The following is an 18,637-nucleotide window of genomic DNA, read 5'->3' as shown; positions in this document are numbered from 1 at the left end:
GCGTGCGCAGCGCCACGCTCAGCGGCGCTCGTGCCCGTGCCCGGGCGCGCGGCGCGCCCTCGTCGCGGACCTCAACAACCCGCTCCGGCGTTAGGGTACCGTACGGAGTACGGACAGGACACTCTGTTGCGAGCTGCCGGCGGCGCGCGTGCGCAGCGCCACGCTCAGCGGCGCCGTGCCCGTGCCCGCGCGCGCCGCCCTCGTCGCGGACCTCAACAACCGCCTCCGGCGTTAGGGTACGTACGGAGTACGGACAGGGACACTCTGTTGCGAGCTGCCGGCGGCGCGCGTGCGCAGCGCCACGCTCAGCGGCGCCGTGCCCGTGCCCGCGCGCGCCGCCCTCGTCGCGGACCTCAACAACCCGCCTCCGGCGTTAGGGTACGTACGGAGTACGGACAGGGACACTCTGTTGCGAGCTGCCGGCGGCGCGCGTGCGCAGCGCCACGCTCAGCGGCGCCGTGCCCGTGCCCGCGCGCGCCGCCCTCGTCGCGGACCTCAACAACCCCGCCTCCGGCGTTAGGGTACGTACGGAGTACGGACAGGGACACTCTGTTGCGAGCTGCCGGCGGCGCGCGTGCGCAGCGCCACGCTCAGCGGCGCCGTGCCCGTGCCCGCGCGCGCCGCCCTCGTCGCGGACCTCAACAACCCGCCTCCGGCGTTAGGGTACGTACGGAGTACGGACAGGGACACTCTGTTGCGAGCTGCCGGCGGCGCGCGTGCGCAGCGCCACGCTCAGCGGCGCCGTGCCCGTGCCCGCGCGCGCCGCCCTCGTCGCGGACCTCAACAACCCCGCCTCCGGCGTTAGGGTACGTACGGAGTACGGAGTACGGACAGGGACACTCTGTTGCGAGCTGCCGGCGGCGCGCGTGCGCAGCGCCACGCTCAGCGGCGCCGTGCCCGTGCCCGCGCGCGCCGCCCTCGTCGCGGACCTCAACAACCCCGCCTCCGGCGTTAGGGTACGTACGGAGTACGGACAGGGACACTCTGTTGCGAGCTGCCGGCGGCGCGCGTGCGCAGCGCCACGCTCAGCGGCGCCGTGCCCGTGCCCGCGCGCGCCGCCCTCGTCGCGGACCTCAACAACCCCGCCTCCGGCGTTAGGGTACGTACGGAGTACGGACAGGGACACTCTGTTGCGAGCTGCCGGCGGCGCGCGTGCGCAGCGCCACGCTCAGCGGCGCCGTGCCCGTGCCCGCGCGCGCCGCCCTCGTCGCGGACCTCAACAACCCCGCCTCCGGCGTTAGGGTACGTACGGAGTACGGACAGGGACACTCTGTTGCGAGCTGCCGGCGGCGCGCGTGCGCAGCGCCACGCTCAGCGGCGCCGTGCCCGTGCCCGCGCGCGCCGCCCTCGTCGCGGACCTCAACAACCCCGCCTCCGGCGTTAGGGTACGTACGGAGTACGGACAGGGACACTCTGTTGCGAGCTGCCGGCGGCGCGCGTGCGCAGCGCCACGCTCAGCGGCGCCGTGCCCGTGCCCGCGCGCGCCGCCCTCGTCGCGGACCTCAACACCCCGCCTCCGGCGTTAGGGTACGTACGGAGTACGGACAGGGACACTCTGTTGCGAGCTGCCGGCGGCGCGCGTGCGCAGCGCCACGCTCAGCGGCGCCGTGCCCGTGCCCGCGCGCGCCGCCCTCGTCGCGGACCTCAACAACCCCGCCTCCGGCGTTAGGGTACGTACGGAGTACGGACAGGGACACTCTGTTGCGAGCTGCCGGCGGCGCGCGTGCGCAGCGCCACGCTCAGCGGCGCCGTGCCCGTGCCCGCGCGCGCCGCCCTCGTCGCGGACCTCAACAACCCCGCCTCCGGCGTTAGGGTACGTACGGAGTACGGACAGGGACACTCTGTTGCGAGCTGCCGGCGGCGCGCGTGCGCAGCGCCACGCTCAGCGGCGCCGTGCCCGTGCCCGCGCGCGCCGCCCTCGTCGCGGACCTCAACAACCCCGCCTCCGGCGTTAGGGTACGTACGGAGTACGGACAGGGACACTCTGTTGCGAGCTGCCGGCGGCGCGCGTGCGCAGCGCCACGCTCAGCGGCGCCGTGCCCGTGCCCGCGCGCGCCGCCCTCGTCGCGGACCTCAACAACCCGCCTCCGGCGTTAGGGTACGTACGGAGTACGGACAGGGACACTCTGTTGCGAGCTGCCGGCGGCGCGCGTGCGCAGCGCCACGCTCAGCGGCGCCGTGCCCGTGCCCGCGCGCGCCGCCCTCGTCGCGGACCTCAACAACCCCGCCTCCGGCGTTAGGGTACGTACGGAGTACGGAGTACGGACAGGGACACTCTGTTGCGAGCTGCCGGCGGCGCGCGTGCGCAGCGCCACGCTCAGCGGCGCCGTGCCCGTGCCCGCGCGCGCCGCCCTCGTCGCGGACCTCAACAACCCCGCCTCCGGCGTTAGGGTACGTACGGAGTACGGACAGGGACACTCTGTTGCGAGCTGCCGGCGGCGCGCGTGCGCAGCGCCACGCTCAGCGGCGCCGTGCCCGTGCCCGCGCGCGCCGCCCTCGTCGCGGACCTCAACAACCCCGCCTCCGGCGTTAGGGTACGTACGGAGTACGGACAGGGACACTCTGTTGCGAGCTGCCGGCGGCGCGCGTGCGCAGCGCCACGCTCAGCGGCGCCGTGCCCGTGCCCGCGCGCGCCGCCCTCGTCGCGGACCTCAACAACCCCGCCTCCGGCGTTAGGGTACGTACGGAGTACGGGGTACGGACAGGGACACTCTGTTGCGAGCTGCCGGCGGCGCGCGTGCGCAGCGCCACGCTCAGCGGCGCCGTGCCCGTGCCCGCGCGCGCCGCCCTCGTCGCGGACCTCAACAACCCCGCCTCCGGCGTTAGGGTACGTACGGAACAGGGACACGGACAAGGACAATCTGTTGCCACAATACAACTAATAGCCAGTAATAGATTGTAACTTGAAATAGCCAGTATTTGACAGTAGAATATTTATTGACTCAGCCGTATTCTTGAAATTTATACCCACGGCTGGGCGGAGCGCTAGGGTTGGCGACTACAAAAGGCAAAACAGATATTTTGTAGATTTTGTATATGTGTAGTTTTAGGTGTAGGAATAAAGCATATGTTAATTTTATGATTTTTCAATTATTAATAAAATTATAAGGTGGTATTAGAACAAAAATGTCGTCTATTGCGGCAAGCTCGAAACGACATGTTGAATTTTATCACATAAAAAAAATCTCATTCTCCGTAACGCCGCCATTATAAATATTGTAATACCGAACGCTACAGCCACGTTACGGAATCGAAACGGGGGCGAATAGAGTGGGCGGCCCGGCACAGCACTCGACCAGCGACCGAACTGCGCGGCGCGCGGCGTGGCACTGCGTAGTTGCGAAGATTGGTTAGTGGCCGTGTAAATGACGCTTGGCTGTATGCGTGCGTCAGTTCGGGCGCTAGTAATCTAGTCAATCTACTGCCTATTATTTGTATTGTGCTGTTGATGTGTATTGGGTGGTTTCCAGGTTAGGCAGGTGGTAGTTTGCGCCACCAGCACCAGCACTAGCGCTGCCTACCCTGCTGTTTACTCAATGTACTCCATAGCTTGCAGCCCACTGACTTCCCTAAGTAATTATTTCGTCTAAAATGGTCTCGCCGGAAGACCCGCGCTGGCTCCTCCAGCCGAGGGGTCCGCATTTAATGCTGAGGCGGGACCATTTCGGGCACAAACAAATATTTGTAATGTTTGATATTTTGTATTTTGATTGTTGTTATTTGTTGTGTAGGTAATGCTGCTGTCTCTGTGCGCGGGCGGCGTGGGGCTGAACCTGTGCGGCGCCAACCACCTGCTGCTGCTGGACCCGCACTGGAACCCGCAGCTCGAGCAGCAGGCGCAGGACCGCGTGTACCGCGTCGGCCAGCACAGGCCCGTGCACGTGTACAGGTACACGCACACACTGCCACTGCCAGCGCGGGTACAGTACACGCACACACTGGAACCCGCAGCTGGAGCAGCAGACGCAGGACCGAGTGTAACGCGTCGGGCAGCACAGGCCGCTCGAGTATTTTGTATTTAATGCGTGGATCTAGTAAAAGACTTTCACTTATGAATCCGTAGACAAAAAATAAACATTAAAATTAAAATGAATCTTCCGTCGACTGTATAGCAAGCCGTGCCAAATCGACAGTCACCAGTCACCTTATTAAAATAAATACTTATACACGGCGGAGAAATGCAACGCCATTGACAAAATTCCCGTCGCCCGCGGCGTGGGCGCTTCCGCCTATAGAGACTAACGTCCGACAGACAGACATACACTACTCATCTTCGAATTTTCTTCGGCAGTTTTTTTACTTCATGCCAATAAAAGGTCTCCATTTTGGTTAAAAATAATAACAAAAGTAATTCGCGTTGTCAACTTTAAACAACAGAAACTATTTTCGTAGATTTTCACAACACAAAGGACGCGGCTTATGGGGCGCTTGGCAATCCTACCCAGCCTTGACATAAACAAGAAATAGAGCTAATATAAAAAAAAACTAAAATTAAGTAGGTACAGTCCCATACGATATTAGATTGGATCGACAATATGGTCATGTCTAGGTTTTATGAGCACCTAGGCAGCTCCGATATTTATGATAGCGACTGTACACAATTTCTGGCAAATATCGTAAGCAGAAAACAATTTTCATTCAACACATAATGCTTTAAGAAATCATGCGTCGACAGCTGAGCAAAGCTTTCCGTGATCGACACGAACAGTAATTCCTTGTCGGAAATAGCCGTTTGCGTTCCCCTGACGCAAACATCCGGTTGCCCGGACACAAGGCGGAGCCACAGTATATACAAGTATGTGATTGTCAAACAAAGCACAGAATTTGCTCTCTCGCCTACGCAATTATTAGTGTAATCAGGGTGGACGAAAGTTGGACCTGTTATTTTATCTCTGATGAACATCTTTTTTTGTCCACTTTTGATTTAGGAGTTTATTTTAAGTACACATTCAGTCATACAATAATGAGTATACAGGTAAACCAAAAACAATATGAAGACCTCGAGGTTCATAAGTATTCATAGGTACTAAAAGTTATTTAAAACTAATGTGAGTACTTAAATAAATTAAAATTCACCAAAACTAGGTTTGGTGAAAGATAATGTTGATAATAACATTATACAAAATTTTGCCTGACCAATTTCTTGAGAGTAACAAGCGAACTCGCAAATGGGTCAATATCAAACAATTGTTCATGAATTAACCGAGGAACTCGTCTGAAAAAAGTGTGTTTAATGTATTTATATAACTAGCTGTTTCCCGCAATTTTGTCTGAATTCCACGGGATCTTTGCAGTTTCCCGGGGTAAACAGTATATTATGTTACGCCTTTTGAACGCCACAGTTGGCAAAACACGACAGCTGAAAATCGTGCCATAGGCGGCAATAGGCGCCATGTCGGCATTTCGTGGGGCCTATGAAACGATTTTCCGATTATTTTTTTTGTCATCTGTGGCCGATCGTGGCGTTCAAAAAACATAATTTAAATCCTAATTATTTTTAATAGGTACTGTTTTTGAAAAATTGCCGTACCTGCCGCCTCCACTATGCTACACCATCAATCTGGATTGAATTTGTTATTTTGTTTAGATTACGTACTTAATTATACTGCGTGGAAGCTTAAGTGTGAGTTCCCATTCGATCTCTGCCAACCATTTTCCCGCAAAATGCAAGTATTTGGCGAGCTGCGTAGTAGCGCTATAAAGCTCGGGCCGTGACGAAGTAACATTAACATTCTGCAAGGTTTCTTGGCAATGTTTGTGCTGACCGAGATTAGACGGAAAATGTTTCAATTGCAACTAGAATATGATTCGTCAGAATCGCCAGGCTAATTATAATGACTTTGTCGCGATATTTACTTGTCTGTGTACTAGTACGTATGCAGAAACTTTGTTTTTGCAAAGCTAGTGCCAAGCTTTAGACGACCAGATGGCCTAGTGGTTAGAGAACCTGACTACGAAGCTTGAGGTCCCGGGTTCGATTCCCGTTTCGGGGCAGATATTTGTATGAAAAATACGAATGTTTGTTCTCGGGTCTTGGGTGTTTAATATGTATTTAAGTATGTATCTATCTATATAATTATAATAACCGTTGCTTAGTACCCATAACACAAGCTTTGCTAAGCTTACTTTGGGACTAGGTCAATTGGTGTGAATTGTCCCGTGATATTTAATTATTTTTTTAGCTTTATATCATGTACTCGTAATTGTGTAATGTAATGAATCAATGGGTTTGGGCGACATAAAGTTTATTTTCTTCTTTCTAGAGCATTCAAGTAAAAGCTTGTTTTTAAAAATGTTTTGTTATTTTTAATTTATTTTCAACTTTCTAGTATATTTATCATCTCTCATCAAGTCATGTGTATGATATGAAATTAAACCCCCGTTTCACCATCCATTGATTAAATTTATCTGACGGATAAATGTGATAAAGTCTCTGTTTGTTTTGTTCGAATAGACGGAGACAGCATCACATTTATCCGTTAAATAAAATTAGTCAATGGGTGGTGAAACAGCTTGTAAATGTGTTATCCTCATAGCTGAACGTAAATTTCAAGTTTTAGTGCTGTGCTAGTAACCATTGAGGAGTTCTTTCTTGCGGAGACTCTAAAGCAGGGGTCACCAATTAGTTCAATTACTTTTCCGGTTTTATAACGTTTTAAACTTTTGTGATTTTCACTCATAGTCAAAATACCACAAAAGGGGCTTATCACGCGGCTTATAATGTTTACCTCGACGTTTCGACCACATTACAACACCCCACACTTCAATCTACTCGTAACCACGGCCACTGTAATGTGGTCGAAACGTCGAGGTAAATATTGCTCGTGTGTGTAAGCCCCGTTTGTGGTATTTTGGTCCGGTTTTTAAAATAAAATTATAATCGCGGTTCTTTTCTAGTTTATTTCTTCAAATGTTGTACAAAAGTAATTAATGCTTGCTATAGGTGAAACTTAAGTAAATGACCTGAGTGTATGTAAGTTTCTGAGCTGATTGCAATCAAATGACATTGCATACAAAATGTCATTTGATTGATCGCGATAGAAACGTCATATCTGTTGTATTAATAGTGCACAGAATCATGAGACTGTTTTTTGAACGTCGACTTATCTATACGGACACGTTACTACTACATACAACAGCTGGTCATTTACTTAAGATTGTTACCTATACTTCGCTCGTCCGTTGTGAAATTGGCGGTAACAAAACAAGCGCGGGATTCATGTTATTATTATTTGTTATGTTATATTATTAGGTATTAATCATATTATTAAATTACGTAATCAGTAAATAATATTACTGTTTATTTAAGTCCCGCACAAAATAGTTCGGCGGTTCGGATCCGGACCTCGGTCCGAAATTTGTGGCCCTGAAGGGGCGCGCCAGTCCACATAGTGTTCGCAAGACCTAATGTAATATTTGACCGAATTATTGTTTGTCGTAAGTTTTATAACAATTCTTGGATTCAGAGAAAAAAGTATTATTACAAACAATACATTCTGCCTTTCAACAGTTACGCAAGCCGATATGGACCCGCTCTAAAGATTATCCCTGATGTCGGATCTTAAACGGTTGTCGTTTCCAGGTTCATGTGCGTGGACACGGTGGAGCAAAGCATCCGGAAGTTGCAGGACGCCAAGTTAGAGCTGGCAGAGAACGTGCTGACCGGCGCGCGACACACCAGCGCCTCCAAGCTCAGTATAGAAGACCTTAAGCTGCTTTTCAACATGGGGCCCGTCCAAGAGTAACGGGGAAGTTCGTATCATACCGTCCCTTTCACTCTCGTATTAATAAATAATATAAGCGCCAGCGGGACGGCAAGATACGAAGTTCGAGGTTTGCACTTAGTACAAGGCGAGTTTGCGCACAAATCTTAAGTAAATGGGGAGCGGAAGTGCCAATAGTGACTTTTTTGAAAATACGTGTTGCCACGGCGTGTCGTCTGGGATGGCAACCAGAACAACACGCAAAAATAAATCATTACCTAAGTATATGATTTTACTATCTAAACTTTTAATATAATGTTGTCCATACAAAATGTTGGTCACCTGTTAGCGGCGATTATGCTTCAATTACCTATTTATTTTCATGACTGTGGCAATGGCGAATGTAGAAATAGGATATCGCAATGTATAAGTGAAAGATGTGTATTTCTATGGACATGACAACTTCTGTACAAACTGGCACGTCTCGTAAGTTTCAGCCTCAATGTGTAGGAAACTGAAAATCCAAATTGTAGATAAAAACCAAGGTGGATTTTAGAAAATTCCTTAAACTTGATGTCAAGTTATTTTGGTTTGATGTGTCATATAGTGACGCGTCGGAACGGTATCCGTTTCATTCGTGTAATATGGTGAGAATTGTTTGTATGACGCAATGTATTGTGATGGCTTATGTTGTGTCTCTTTCTCTCTTATAATAATTGTATGAAATCGATACTTTTCGACTCGTCACGACAAGTCAGGCAGATATACAGCAAGCTTTAGTCTTCTGTTTGTATTTGTAACTGGGACCAAATTAAAAGTGAATAAGTTCCAAAGAATTTTCAACCATTTTTCCGTTCAGTGGAATTTGTTAGTTTTCCGTGACGAAAAACGCATGGCAGTGAAAAATAAAAGTTCTTTATTAATGAGGAACTAATTTTGTAAAGCTAGTTGAATTTAAAAGTTTTTGCAATAGTTTCAGAGACCGCTGGGTCACCCACACATAGATATGCATTTTATAGAGAGGTTATATGATTTGTAGAAAATTAGGTATATTCTTATAACTTAAGTATATGATTGAGCTAGCTGGCCACATTAACAATAAGCACATGCGGTTAAACATGGGTTTAAACACAACATCATAATTGTGTACCTACAGGAAAGCCCATAAATGGTTATAAACTTAAGTTCATCTAAATCATCTGATTTTGAGTGATTAATGTAGTAAAAAAATCTTCAATTTGCGTAAACTTGTGTACAGATTACTTTCAAAGAGCTTAGAGGATAGAGGGATGGTTATAGTAGCAACAGGTTGTCTCATCTGCCCCGACGTGTCTTCGTAACAATGAGTTCAAGTAGTATGCAGATTTTCGGTACTACCTAGTTCTTTCGATTTGCACGTGGCGGCAGGCGTCGGAACCTGTACTGTAGGTACTTAAATCTTCCTTTTCTTTAGTCAATTCTCGCGCAATGTTTTTAATACTTGAGATGTTTTGACTGATGTGTTTATGGTATATTTAATGGAGAAATGCGAATTATGATATATTATTTTTATAAATACTCGACATTCTTAGATTTTAATTGTAATTTGCGTTTGTTTATGATATATTACAATAAAATAATATTTGTTAATGTTTGTTTAATTTTGCCACGATTTCTCATTATTTTGTATTTTTGCAACCCTTTATTAACTTCGTTTAAATTTTCAAAGTAACTGTCTGTCTGTTACCTCTTCACGCATCAAACTACTGAACCAACTTAAACGAAATTTGGTATTATTTATCTAGCAAGTCGCATTATTTCCACCAACTACCAGAGGTGAAGTTGAAAAATTTGCTATTGTATATGTAGAATTTATGACGTTGCAAGTACAGTCAACCAAAAGTACCTAGTGAGCAAAAATTTACTTACTAAAATTTTTCTTTAACACAATAACTTTTCTTTCCAATTACATTCGTGAATGTACCACACTGCCCATAAAAAAAAAGAGACGCTTCGGTAAGAAAATGATGGACGGTCATTAACACCCGCAGACACAACGTGAGACTGCCGTCTAAAAATAAAAAGTTAAGATTCACGGCCATTTTGCGGGAACGCCCAAAGCTACCGAAATATCGGCATTGCACGGATCGTGCGCGCGCGCAGCGTCCGCTCTCCCGCCGCCAGCGCCAGCGCCATGAGCGGCGAGCGCGCCCGGGGCTCCGCCGCCTCGCCCGCCACCAAGCGCCTCTGCGCCACCATCGTTTTCCTTGTCGGGGCCGTCTGTGTGGTCGGAGGTCGGCAAAACATTTATTTGTCAAAATATTTACTAACAAACTGTTGTGAAAAACGGCCGCCAAGCATTTAGTGTGATCGTCCCATCGGAGTATTTATCCGAAGTTTGTGTTTGTTTAACAATATGATAACCTTGCCGAGTGATTTATACAGCCCAGGAACATGCCGTTCGACCGCGCATAACTCCATTAAACTGACAGAGGCCGGGCGCGGACGGTGAAAACGGAACTTTATTCGCAGTATCTCACAGTTTATTAGCATTCCGTCAACAATTACCTCATCTTGAACGTTTTCCAGGTTATTTATTCTGCCGCATGTCACGAAACGATGTCAAGAGAGGCAGCGAGATCGTATCATTCAACTTGACTGCCGCGGCTGAGAATTTGTACAAAAAAGCGAAGAGGATCGCGCCCAAAGCCGTGCATCACAACGTGCCAGAGAAAGTCACGGCGCGGCTGCTGGAGATTTTCAACTGCACGCTGAGCGAGTGCGGGACCATTACAAACTATAATGTAGCTGAATTTATTAAAAGATCTATCCACTTGAAAGTAGTGAAATTGTTAAAGGCGGTTAATAATGCTACGCTATTTTTGGACTCGTTGAGATGACATTGACTGATACCTAAATTATGTTCGAACCAGTCAGAGTATTGATGAATTTGAGCCGTTTAGGATAGAGTACGGCAATAAAGTAGACATGTGGTACTAAATTTATACATACTAAATATTGCCACGTTGAAGAAGAGGCACCTCGGCGTTTCTATTCGGAACTGTCCTACGTTAAGGGTGTAGCCTCCATAATTGTGTGTTATTAGCGCAGGTAGGTACATCCCACATTTTGTTGTCACTATCACAGACTTGCCTATGGTTAGTTTTTTATTTTGGTCATTGCATTTTCGCCGTTCATGTTCAATCTACCTAAAGCAGTCCCAATAGACCGATTAAACAAAAATATAGATATTTTTAATTGCAGTCAATTTCCTCCCATCTTAAAATTACACAAAATGAAATACGAGTGAATCGGTCGGTACGTTACATATCAAAAAAGTTTGAAACCTCCACCTCTTTAATGCAAAGCTTAGCTTAATAGTAAAGCTAGTTACTTGTGTCATGGCATGAGAGCACTATTATAATACTGTACAATTGAGGAAACTATATAACGTACAGTCACCTGCATTAATATCTGCTACAGCGAAGCGTGCAAAAATATCTGATACATCCTACCGGCGCTAGTAATAAGAGTCGTATTAGATATTTATGCACGCTTTGTTGTGTCAGATATTGGTGCTGGTGACTGTACCAGGGTGGAACCTTTATGCTATTAATGTCATGTTGAAGACTCGGTAAATTTTCCAAAGAAATCAGCGAAACTGTTTCCAAAAACGTTCCACCCCGGTACGTGATTCGGTTTCTCGACGGAAATATCGGTCTTAAGCGCTGATAAGGTAGAACCTGGGTGTTCATCACTCTTCGAGGGACCAGTCTAAAAACCAGCGCCGATTGTGCCTCGCACACGTGGCCGAGATTGGGACTCCATTGCCCAACCTAGCATTAAGTTTAACTTTCTTTGTACTAGTTACACTTTTTGTTCTTAGTTTGTATAGTTAGGTTTTGACAATAAAGATTATTTACTTACCTACTCTCTCTAGATAGATAAAGTAACTATTTTAATTTTTACTTTTCAAATAATTATGCCTATGAAAATGTGATTCTCATTTTAGGTACCTGTATGTACTTTTACTAGAAAAAATATTAACTACTTTTTAGGTTACTATAAGAAATGCAATAAAAAGTAATTTTATCTTTATAAATGCATTTTTATTCTCTCGTCATGTTAAAAGACGAATTACATCAGGCCAAGATGAACGACAATCTGTTCTCTCGTCTCCGGCGGAGTTATTGATCAGCAACCATCAATTTTCATGATCCAACGATAGTTACGGTTGTCTTCATTCAGGCATCCAACTCCTGTAAAATATAAAATAATATCAGATTCCAGTTAATTAGCAAATATAACGATGTTTACTGTTCGTTGACGGATGAGCAATCGGTTCGCTGAGATAGCGGTTTTATTTAGACGATAGACAGGAATCTACATCGTATCTCATGATTGTGATGAACGGACCGAATATTTGACGTGTGCAGAGTCGACTGCATATCAATCAACCGTCTCATGTGAAAAAGCATCAGGACCATTTACGATTTTTCACTATTTCAAATTTTTAGTTGAAGACTGTTAGTAATTTTCAGCAGAGTTTCATCGAAGCAGTTTTTTCACGCTGCAGACAACATTAATTTGCAAGTATCGAGGTCCGATAGGATTCGCTGTTTAGTGTAAGATGACTCTGCTTGTAAGACTTATCACATGCCGTCAACGGGTTGCGTCCATACGCCGTACTTACGATTGTTACTTATCGCATCGCCGTCTTCTGCCGTTGCCGCCTAACGTTTACGCCGTAACGTGAAGATTTGTCGGGCATAGTGGGCGTATGCCGAGCGCAGGGTACGGGCGTCGTGCGTGCCGACAAGCCGCTACTAACTATCTGAAAGGACTCGCACGCACGCATGTGTCGACGCTCGACGTTAGGTACAATGTTGGCGAATACAGATAACAGAGCGAGCAGATACATGTCCGTCTACCTAACGCATGTCGGGCTCCTGCCTCGGCTGCTCTGTAGTCGCGTGTCGGGCGTTCCACTACAGACTGCATTCGCTAACTAACTCTTACAGACAAGGGGATCAGAAAGCGCGGCTTTTGGCCTCGACTCTGAGGAGAATATAAAATTCTGTAGAAAACTAAAATTGTAACATAGGAAAGTACCACAACCAAAGAAGCGGGAAAGCCGGAGAGCGGTCGGGAATGGCATGCAAATGAAATCGTAAGGGCAAATGGAGTAAATTAAAATAAAATGTATTCTATGAACTTTAATTAAAAGGAAATATACAACTTAAAAATAATGCCGCTATCAATAATTCATTTTTTTAAAGTATTTATCACAAATACAGATAAACTATCTATGAAATTTATACAAATCTGTTTAGATTTTGCCGTTGACGCACGATGTACCGAACGGTCGGATCGACTGATTGACATTTTACGGGTGAAATTAAAACGTTGGCTTTGAAATTATCCTCATTTATTAAATTATAAAGTGATTCACATAATTGCATTCCACTCGGATTAAAACTTACATGTCTATAACGCTGCACGGTACACAATCTCAGCCTACTTAGTACGGTCATCGCGCCCGGGCGCGGGCCGGCCGGGCCGGCGCCGGTGGCGTCCGTTCCGGAAGACATCACTATTGATACTGTTTTGTTCATGTCACGGCGAATTAAAGTACGGCTTATCGCTATCGGGCGGAGTGGCGGCGCTAGTAGTGCCGCGCGCCTGCGCCCGCGCCGGAGTCGCGCGCGCCGCGCGTCGCACCGCCCGCGCCGCTACATACAACACACAGCCTTCAGTGCGCGCCGCGCCTCAGGGACCCGCTTAGCTCGTAGTTGCGAACACTAACGACCTCGCCCGACTCGAGTTATGCCTTACGCCTCTAATTTACTAGTGTTGAGGTGAACTATGAAGCGGTTGGATCGGCAGGTATTTGTTACGTTTGAACTACGGATTCGACGTCACTACGACCTAAGGGGCGTCCCACGATATCGATTACGTAAGGCGATGCGACCGTGACATTGTAAATTTATCGTACATTAATAAAAATAATTAATCACCTTGTTTCATTTTAATCCCATTTCGTATTTAGCTGCATTGCAAAAGTGGTCGAGTATAATAATGTTTTGATTCTTAAATTATCCATTTTTAGAGAAGATTAGTCATCACGCAGGTATTTTAGCGATGACAACAAAGTGACTCATAATGTAAAGAGATCACAGAACAAACAGATCACGAGCACTCAACACTGTTAACTACTAACATAAGTTGATTTTGTTTTTAGTATTTTTCCACTTCCTCCTTTATAGACACTTGAGTCACTAGATTATTTTGCTTGTGATAATGGATATTCACTCACTCTGGCTTTGGAATTATTAAAAAAAAATGTGAAAGTATTTTACAGCGCAAAATAAAATGATTCATGAAGTTAGAATAATTAATACAAAGGTTGCTAACCTCAAAGAGTGTCATAGAAAAATCAGAAGTCAGAAGTTACTCTCTTCTGAGCAAAGGGCTGATTTTCGGCAAAATTTCCAAATTTTAAGAAGGGTTTCGTAACCCTCAGTTAAGTTTAAGTATGGATTGGCAGTTAATTTAATCTCAACAAAGATAATTTAAATTTTCCGTGGCTGAGCCTATGCAAGAATAAGCAAGCATCCATGATCAGAATTCTAAATATTTTCCAGTTTTAAGGCGCTTTTCGACCAGAACTGACGACGCCAGAGCTAACCAAAATAAAAACTCACAGAATTTATTTATTAGTGGCCATCAGTTACTTTAGCTCAGTAACTGACTCATGATTGAACAACTTTAAAAAAAAAGGTTCCTGACAGCTATAGTCTGTCTTTTGTCTATCGGAACCCTTAGTACAGTATTGATGGAAAAGCACCTATAAATTTGACTTAATACAGTTAAATATTACGCGAGAGTAATGAAGGTAGTGTTTGTGTGAGTGTTGGTGACCGGCGAGGTGTCGGGGTGTGCGCCGCGCGACACTCACCGTCCCATGGGCGGGTACTGTTGCGCGTACGGGTCTCGCTCGTAGCCGCCCGCTGCGCCCGCGCCGCCGCGCCTGTAATCACCACCAAAAAACATTCAAATTTTGTTGCTATGGAATAACTGCTCGAACAACTGCATTGGGACCCACATGTAGCCAGTAGAGGGCACAATGGTGACAGTAAAATGTGTGATCTACTCTTAACAGAGCTAAGATCGACTCTCAATCAAATTAACATGTCAGTATTCCAGTGGTGGTGGTAATTAATGTATGTACTTCGTTGAGAGATATATTTTTATATCCACAGTACAGATATAATTTTATTTACCAATGTTTCGGCGAAAATTATTTAGCAAATTATTAGCTCCCAAACTATTTATCCCATATTTTTATTTAGGCGAAATGTTATTTCCCAACTCAACATTTAGCACAGATATCATTTCCCAACTAATGATTTGATAAATTATTATTATGCAAATTATTACCTGTGATTTTTTTAAGATGTCATTCATGTTTTAGTCAAATGTATTGACTGGCATACCTTAACTTAGCAACATATTGAATGGCATACAACCTACTTTCCTAGTGGCAGTTATCCTGGCTGCTATAAAAAAACCAAACATTTCTGAACCTAAACTATCCAAGTCGCTTCTGCTCCGAACCGTCTTGCTTGCTCGCTTCACTTGCTCGCACAAATTTTGAAGTAAAACTTTGCAATATAAAAATTGGCCAAATATTATTTGACAATTTGTTATTCGCCTAAGCCAATCATTTGCTACGTAATTATTTGCCACATAAAAGTGTGATGAAGTAAAATTTTGCAATATAAAAATGTTGCAAAATAAAAAAAATGTGGAGTAAAGTTATGCCAACGAATGGTTTGCCAAATTAAACTTCGGCGACAGATTGGTTGCTAAGCGAAATTTGGCGAAACATATTTCGCCGAAAAGGCAAATTTTATAGCATACAGTGTTGCAATCAATACAGCAATTTGACATTAAAAAGCCCAAACCAGGGGCGTACCCAGCTTCTGGCCTAGAGGAGGGCAAGTCAGATTTTTTAGGTCAGATCACCCGCGCTTGTTTTGTCATACAAACTACACAAAGACACCTACATGAAACACAAGGTATATGTAGTGTGCTAAGGGATCCTGCTTCTGCTTTAAATGGGGCATAATATAGTAGAACATACAATTTCCAGGGGGGGGGGCAGTTGGAATTCAAACGGAATGTCCATGTAATTTTTAATGAAAACAAACAGTTTATTGTACCAAATTTACTATACTATGTCCTCATAATTTGAAAAAGGATAATAAATTGACTATTGAGGAATATGAAACAACCAGATGGGCTAGTGGTTAGAGAACCTGAATATGTAGCTTGAGGTCTCGGGTTCGATTCCCATACTGGGGCAGATATTTGTATGAAAAATATGAATGTTTGTTCTCGGGTCTTGGGTGTTTAAGTATGTATCTATGTATTTAAGTATGTATCTATATCTATATAATTATATTTATCCGTTGCTTAGTACTGATAACACAAGCTTTTCTAAGCTTACTTTGAGACTAGGTCAATTGGTGTGAATTGTCCCGTGATATTTATTTACTTATGAAAATTTAGAAAACTCAAAAATAAAAAACATCTTTTAGGCTATGGCTGGTAATATCATGAACATGAGCTCTAATCGAGCCTTAAAATTTTATCATTTCTAATTACTCTCCTAATTATAAAATGAGCTTAGGTTTAAGAGTCCTTTGGTTTTTACATTTTAGTTAGTAATTTTTGTATTAGCATAAAAATAGCACCAGATACTCTGATCCAAAAATTAATACCTCCATATTAACAACCTTTAACATTCCATATTTATTAAAATTAAAAATAGTAGCTCTAAATGGAGTAGACACTAGGAGATCTAAAAATATGTTGAGCAAAATAATGCATTTAGGTTTAACCAGATTGTTGTGATGTTTCTGGGATCTTTTAAGTAAATTGCAAATAAGTAGTCATCATCATCATCATCATCAGCCGGAAGACGTCCACTGCTGGCCAAAGGCCTCCCCCCTTGAACACCACAATGAATGACAATTTGCCACTTGAATCCACCGGTTTCCCGCTACTCTCACGATGTTGTCAGTCCACCTGGTGGGAGGCCTGCCAACACTTCGTCTTCCGGTTCGTGGTCGCCACTTGAGGACTTTTCTCCCCCAATGGTCAATAAGTAGTACATACCTATAATATTTCAAGTATTACCTTGTTAATTAGATAATAAATGTTTGTCATTACGGAGTCATGTTGTTTGTTGGAAATGAGTAATATATAGTTGATGACTCGTAATTTAGAAACTACAGTAAAATTGTGAATTGAATTTGCTTGTGTACTGTAAAATATGTAACTCATACAGCATTAAGTCAAAAGTTGTCAAAAGAACCTCCGAATATTAGCACCAACTAGGTTAGTTGAACTAACGTGTCACAGAAGCCCTCAGTTTTCATGATTATTGTTTGGCAAATTTCAAAACATCAATATGACATTTGAAATAAAAATGTTCCAGCCTGGATGCACATTCCTTCGAGTCTACAAGTAGGTAACTTGAATTAAAATAAGAGTGCAACTTACATGGGTGATCTCCTGCTGAACATGTCACCGTTGCCCATGGGTACAGAGCGCGGCGGCGCGCGCTCGTAGGGCGCCGCCATGGGGACCGCGGCCCGCGCGTGCATGGGCGCCCGGCGGTCCATCATGTCGCGCTCGTCGTACATCGGCCGGCGCTCTTCATAGATGGGCATCTCCTCGCCATAGCGGCGGTCGTCATACGCGGGTGCGTATGATTCGCGGCGGCCTTCCATCAGCGCGAAACCTCGCCGGTCCTCCCCGTACCCGCCGTAGCGGTCGTCGTAACCGCCGCGGTCCATGCCGCGGTCGTAGCTGCCGCCGCCGCCGCCCATGCCGTTGCGCATGCCCATGCCGCCGCCGCCCATGGGCCCGCCGCGCATGTCCCCGCGCATGGGCCCCATACCGCGCGAGTCACGCATGTAGGGCGCGTCGCGGGCGCCCATGCCACCAGCGCGCATGGGGCCGCCGCCGCCGCCTCCTCGCCGCTCCATGCCGCCGCTGCGCATGCCACCGCGCATGCCCCCGCGGCCGCCGCCACCGCCACCGCCGCGCTGGCCACGCTCCTTGATGCGACCACGCTCCACCGTTATGACGCCGCCGTTGAACGTAGAGTTATTGAGGGCCCGGATCGCTGCCGCCGCCTGATCCTCGGTCTGCATGTGCACGAAGCCGCACCGGTTCATGATATCGCATTCTGTGACGACGCCGAAACGTTCGAACAGTTTACGGAGCTCCTCCGGCTTCGAGCCTTGGGGCAGGCTCCCGATGAACACTTTCGTTTGCTAAAATAACACGTAAAACTCTTATTTCGATATCTTTTCGTGAAAATTTTAGAGAAATACATTATTTACGACACTTACCGGCACCATATTGTGTCACTTCTTATATCTATCCTTAATTATCAAGATAATCAAAATAATATTAAACGCGGCACACACTAATCTAGCCAGCTTCACCTGAGGAACAAAATGGCGGCGCGGAAACGACAAATGACAATGACGCCGTCGAGGTTATTGATGCTGATTGCTGATTGGTCTGTTCATGATAACAGTGTTGCAAAAGCTTAAAAATACATGAATATTTCTATAGAAGATCCAACATGAAATAAAATACGTTTTTAATTTTTCAACGAATTATTCCCAAAAAAAATCTTTATTATATATAAATAATCAAATGTCATAAAAACATTGAAATCTTAGATTGAAATTCATTAATTATTTGACTTTAACTGCGTATTATTTTAAGCATTCAGTAAAAATCTTGCCCTATTCCTTGACAGTGAATGGTATTCCTTAAATTCACGTGACATTTGCAAAAAGCGCGGGAACTATGGAGCGTAGAGCAAAGACATGATTTCATTGGGGTCGCGCTGTCATCGTTCATCCACC

The 18,637-nt window shown here is 46.0% G+C and overlaps 3 protein-coding genes across 4 annotated transcripts in view; 2 read left to right on the top strand and 1 right to left on the bottom strand.

Annotated features, from left to right (window-relative positions):
* The window catches only part of LOC141432476 (transcription termination factor 2-like), a gene marked incomplete in the record, with an annotated part of 75,071 nt that extends 65,739 nt beyond the window's left edge, over positions 1-9,332 (top strand). The window contains 2 exon segments of the mRNA XM_074094058.1: positions 3,732-3,889; positions 7,583-9,332. Of these exon segments, the coding sequence (XP_073950159.1) occupies positions 3,732-3,889; positions 7,583-7,745 (321 nt within the window).
* A 242-nt stretch (positions 9,333-9,574) lies between these two features.
* LOC141432475 (uncharacterized) lies at positions 9,575-11,680 on the top strand. The gene is made up of 2 exons (XM_074094057.1): positions 9,575-9,976; positions 10,272-11,680. Exons 1-2 carry the CDS (start codon positions 9,877-9,879, stop codon positions 10,580-10,582), a joined length of 411 nt encoding a protein of 136 aa, XP_073950158.1. The 5' UTR covers positions 9,575-9,876; the 3' UTR covers positions 10,583-11,680.
* Positions 11,681-11,769: 89 nt separating this feature from the next.
* Positions 11,770-18,244, bottom strand: LOC141432474 (uncharacterized). Of its 2 annotated transcripts, none has more exons than XM_074094056.1 (4): positions 18,110-18,243; positions 17,253-18,031; positions 14,641-14,712; positions 11,770-11,941 (listed from the first exon to the last, which is right to left on the bottom strand). In XM_074094056.1, the coding sequence occupies exons 1-4, from the start codon at positions 18,116-18,118 to the stop codon at positions 11,923-11,925; spliced, it is 879 nt and encodes a 292-aa protein (XP_073950157.1). In that variant the 5' UTR covers positions 18,119-18,243; the 3' UTR covers positions 11,770-11,922. The 2 variants fall into 2 exon arrangements, with proteins under 2 accessions (XP_073950157.1, XP_073950156.1); XM_074094055.1 differs by lacking the exon at positions 11,770-11,941 and adding an exon at positions 12,886-13,414 and having other exon boundaries at positions 18,110-18,244.
* Between the last annotated feature and the right edge of the window lie 393 nt (positions 18,245-18,637).

Source organism: Choristoneura fumiferana, chromosome 11, assembly GCF_025370935.1.
Source record: "Choristoneura fumiferana chromosome 11, NRCan_CFum_1, whole genome shotgun sequence".
Taxonomy (NCBI): Eukaryota; Metazoa; Arthropoda; class Insecta; order Lepidoptera; family Tortricidae; genus Choristoneura; species Choristoneura fumiferana.
The sequence above is the reverse complement of the archived record's forward strand: the minus strand, read 5'-3'. Positions and strand labels throughout refer to the sequence as shown.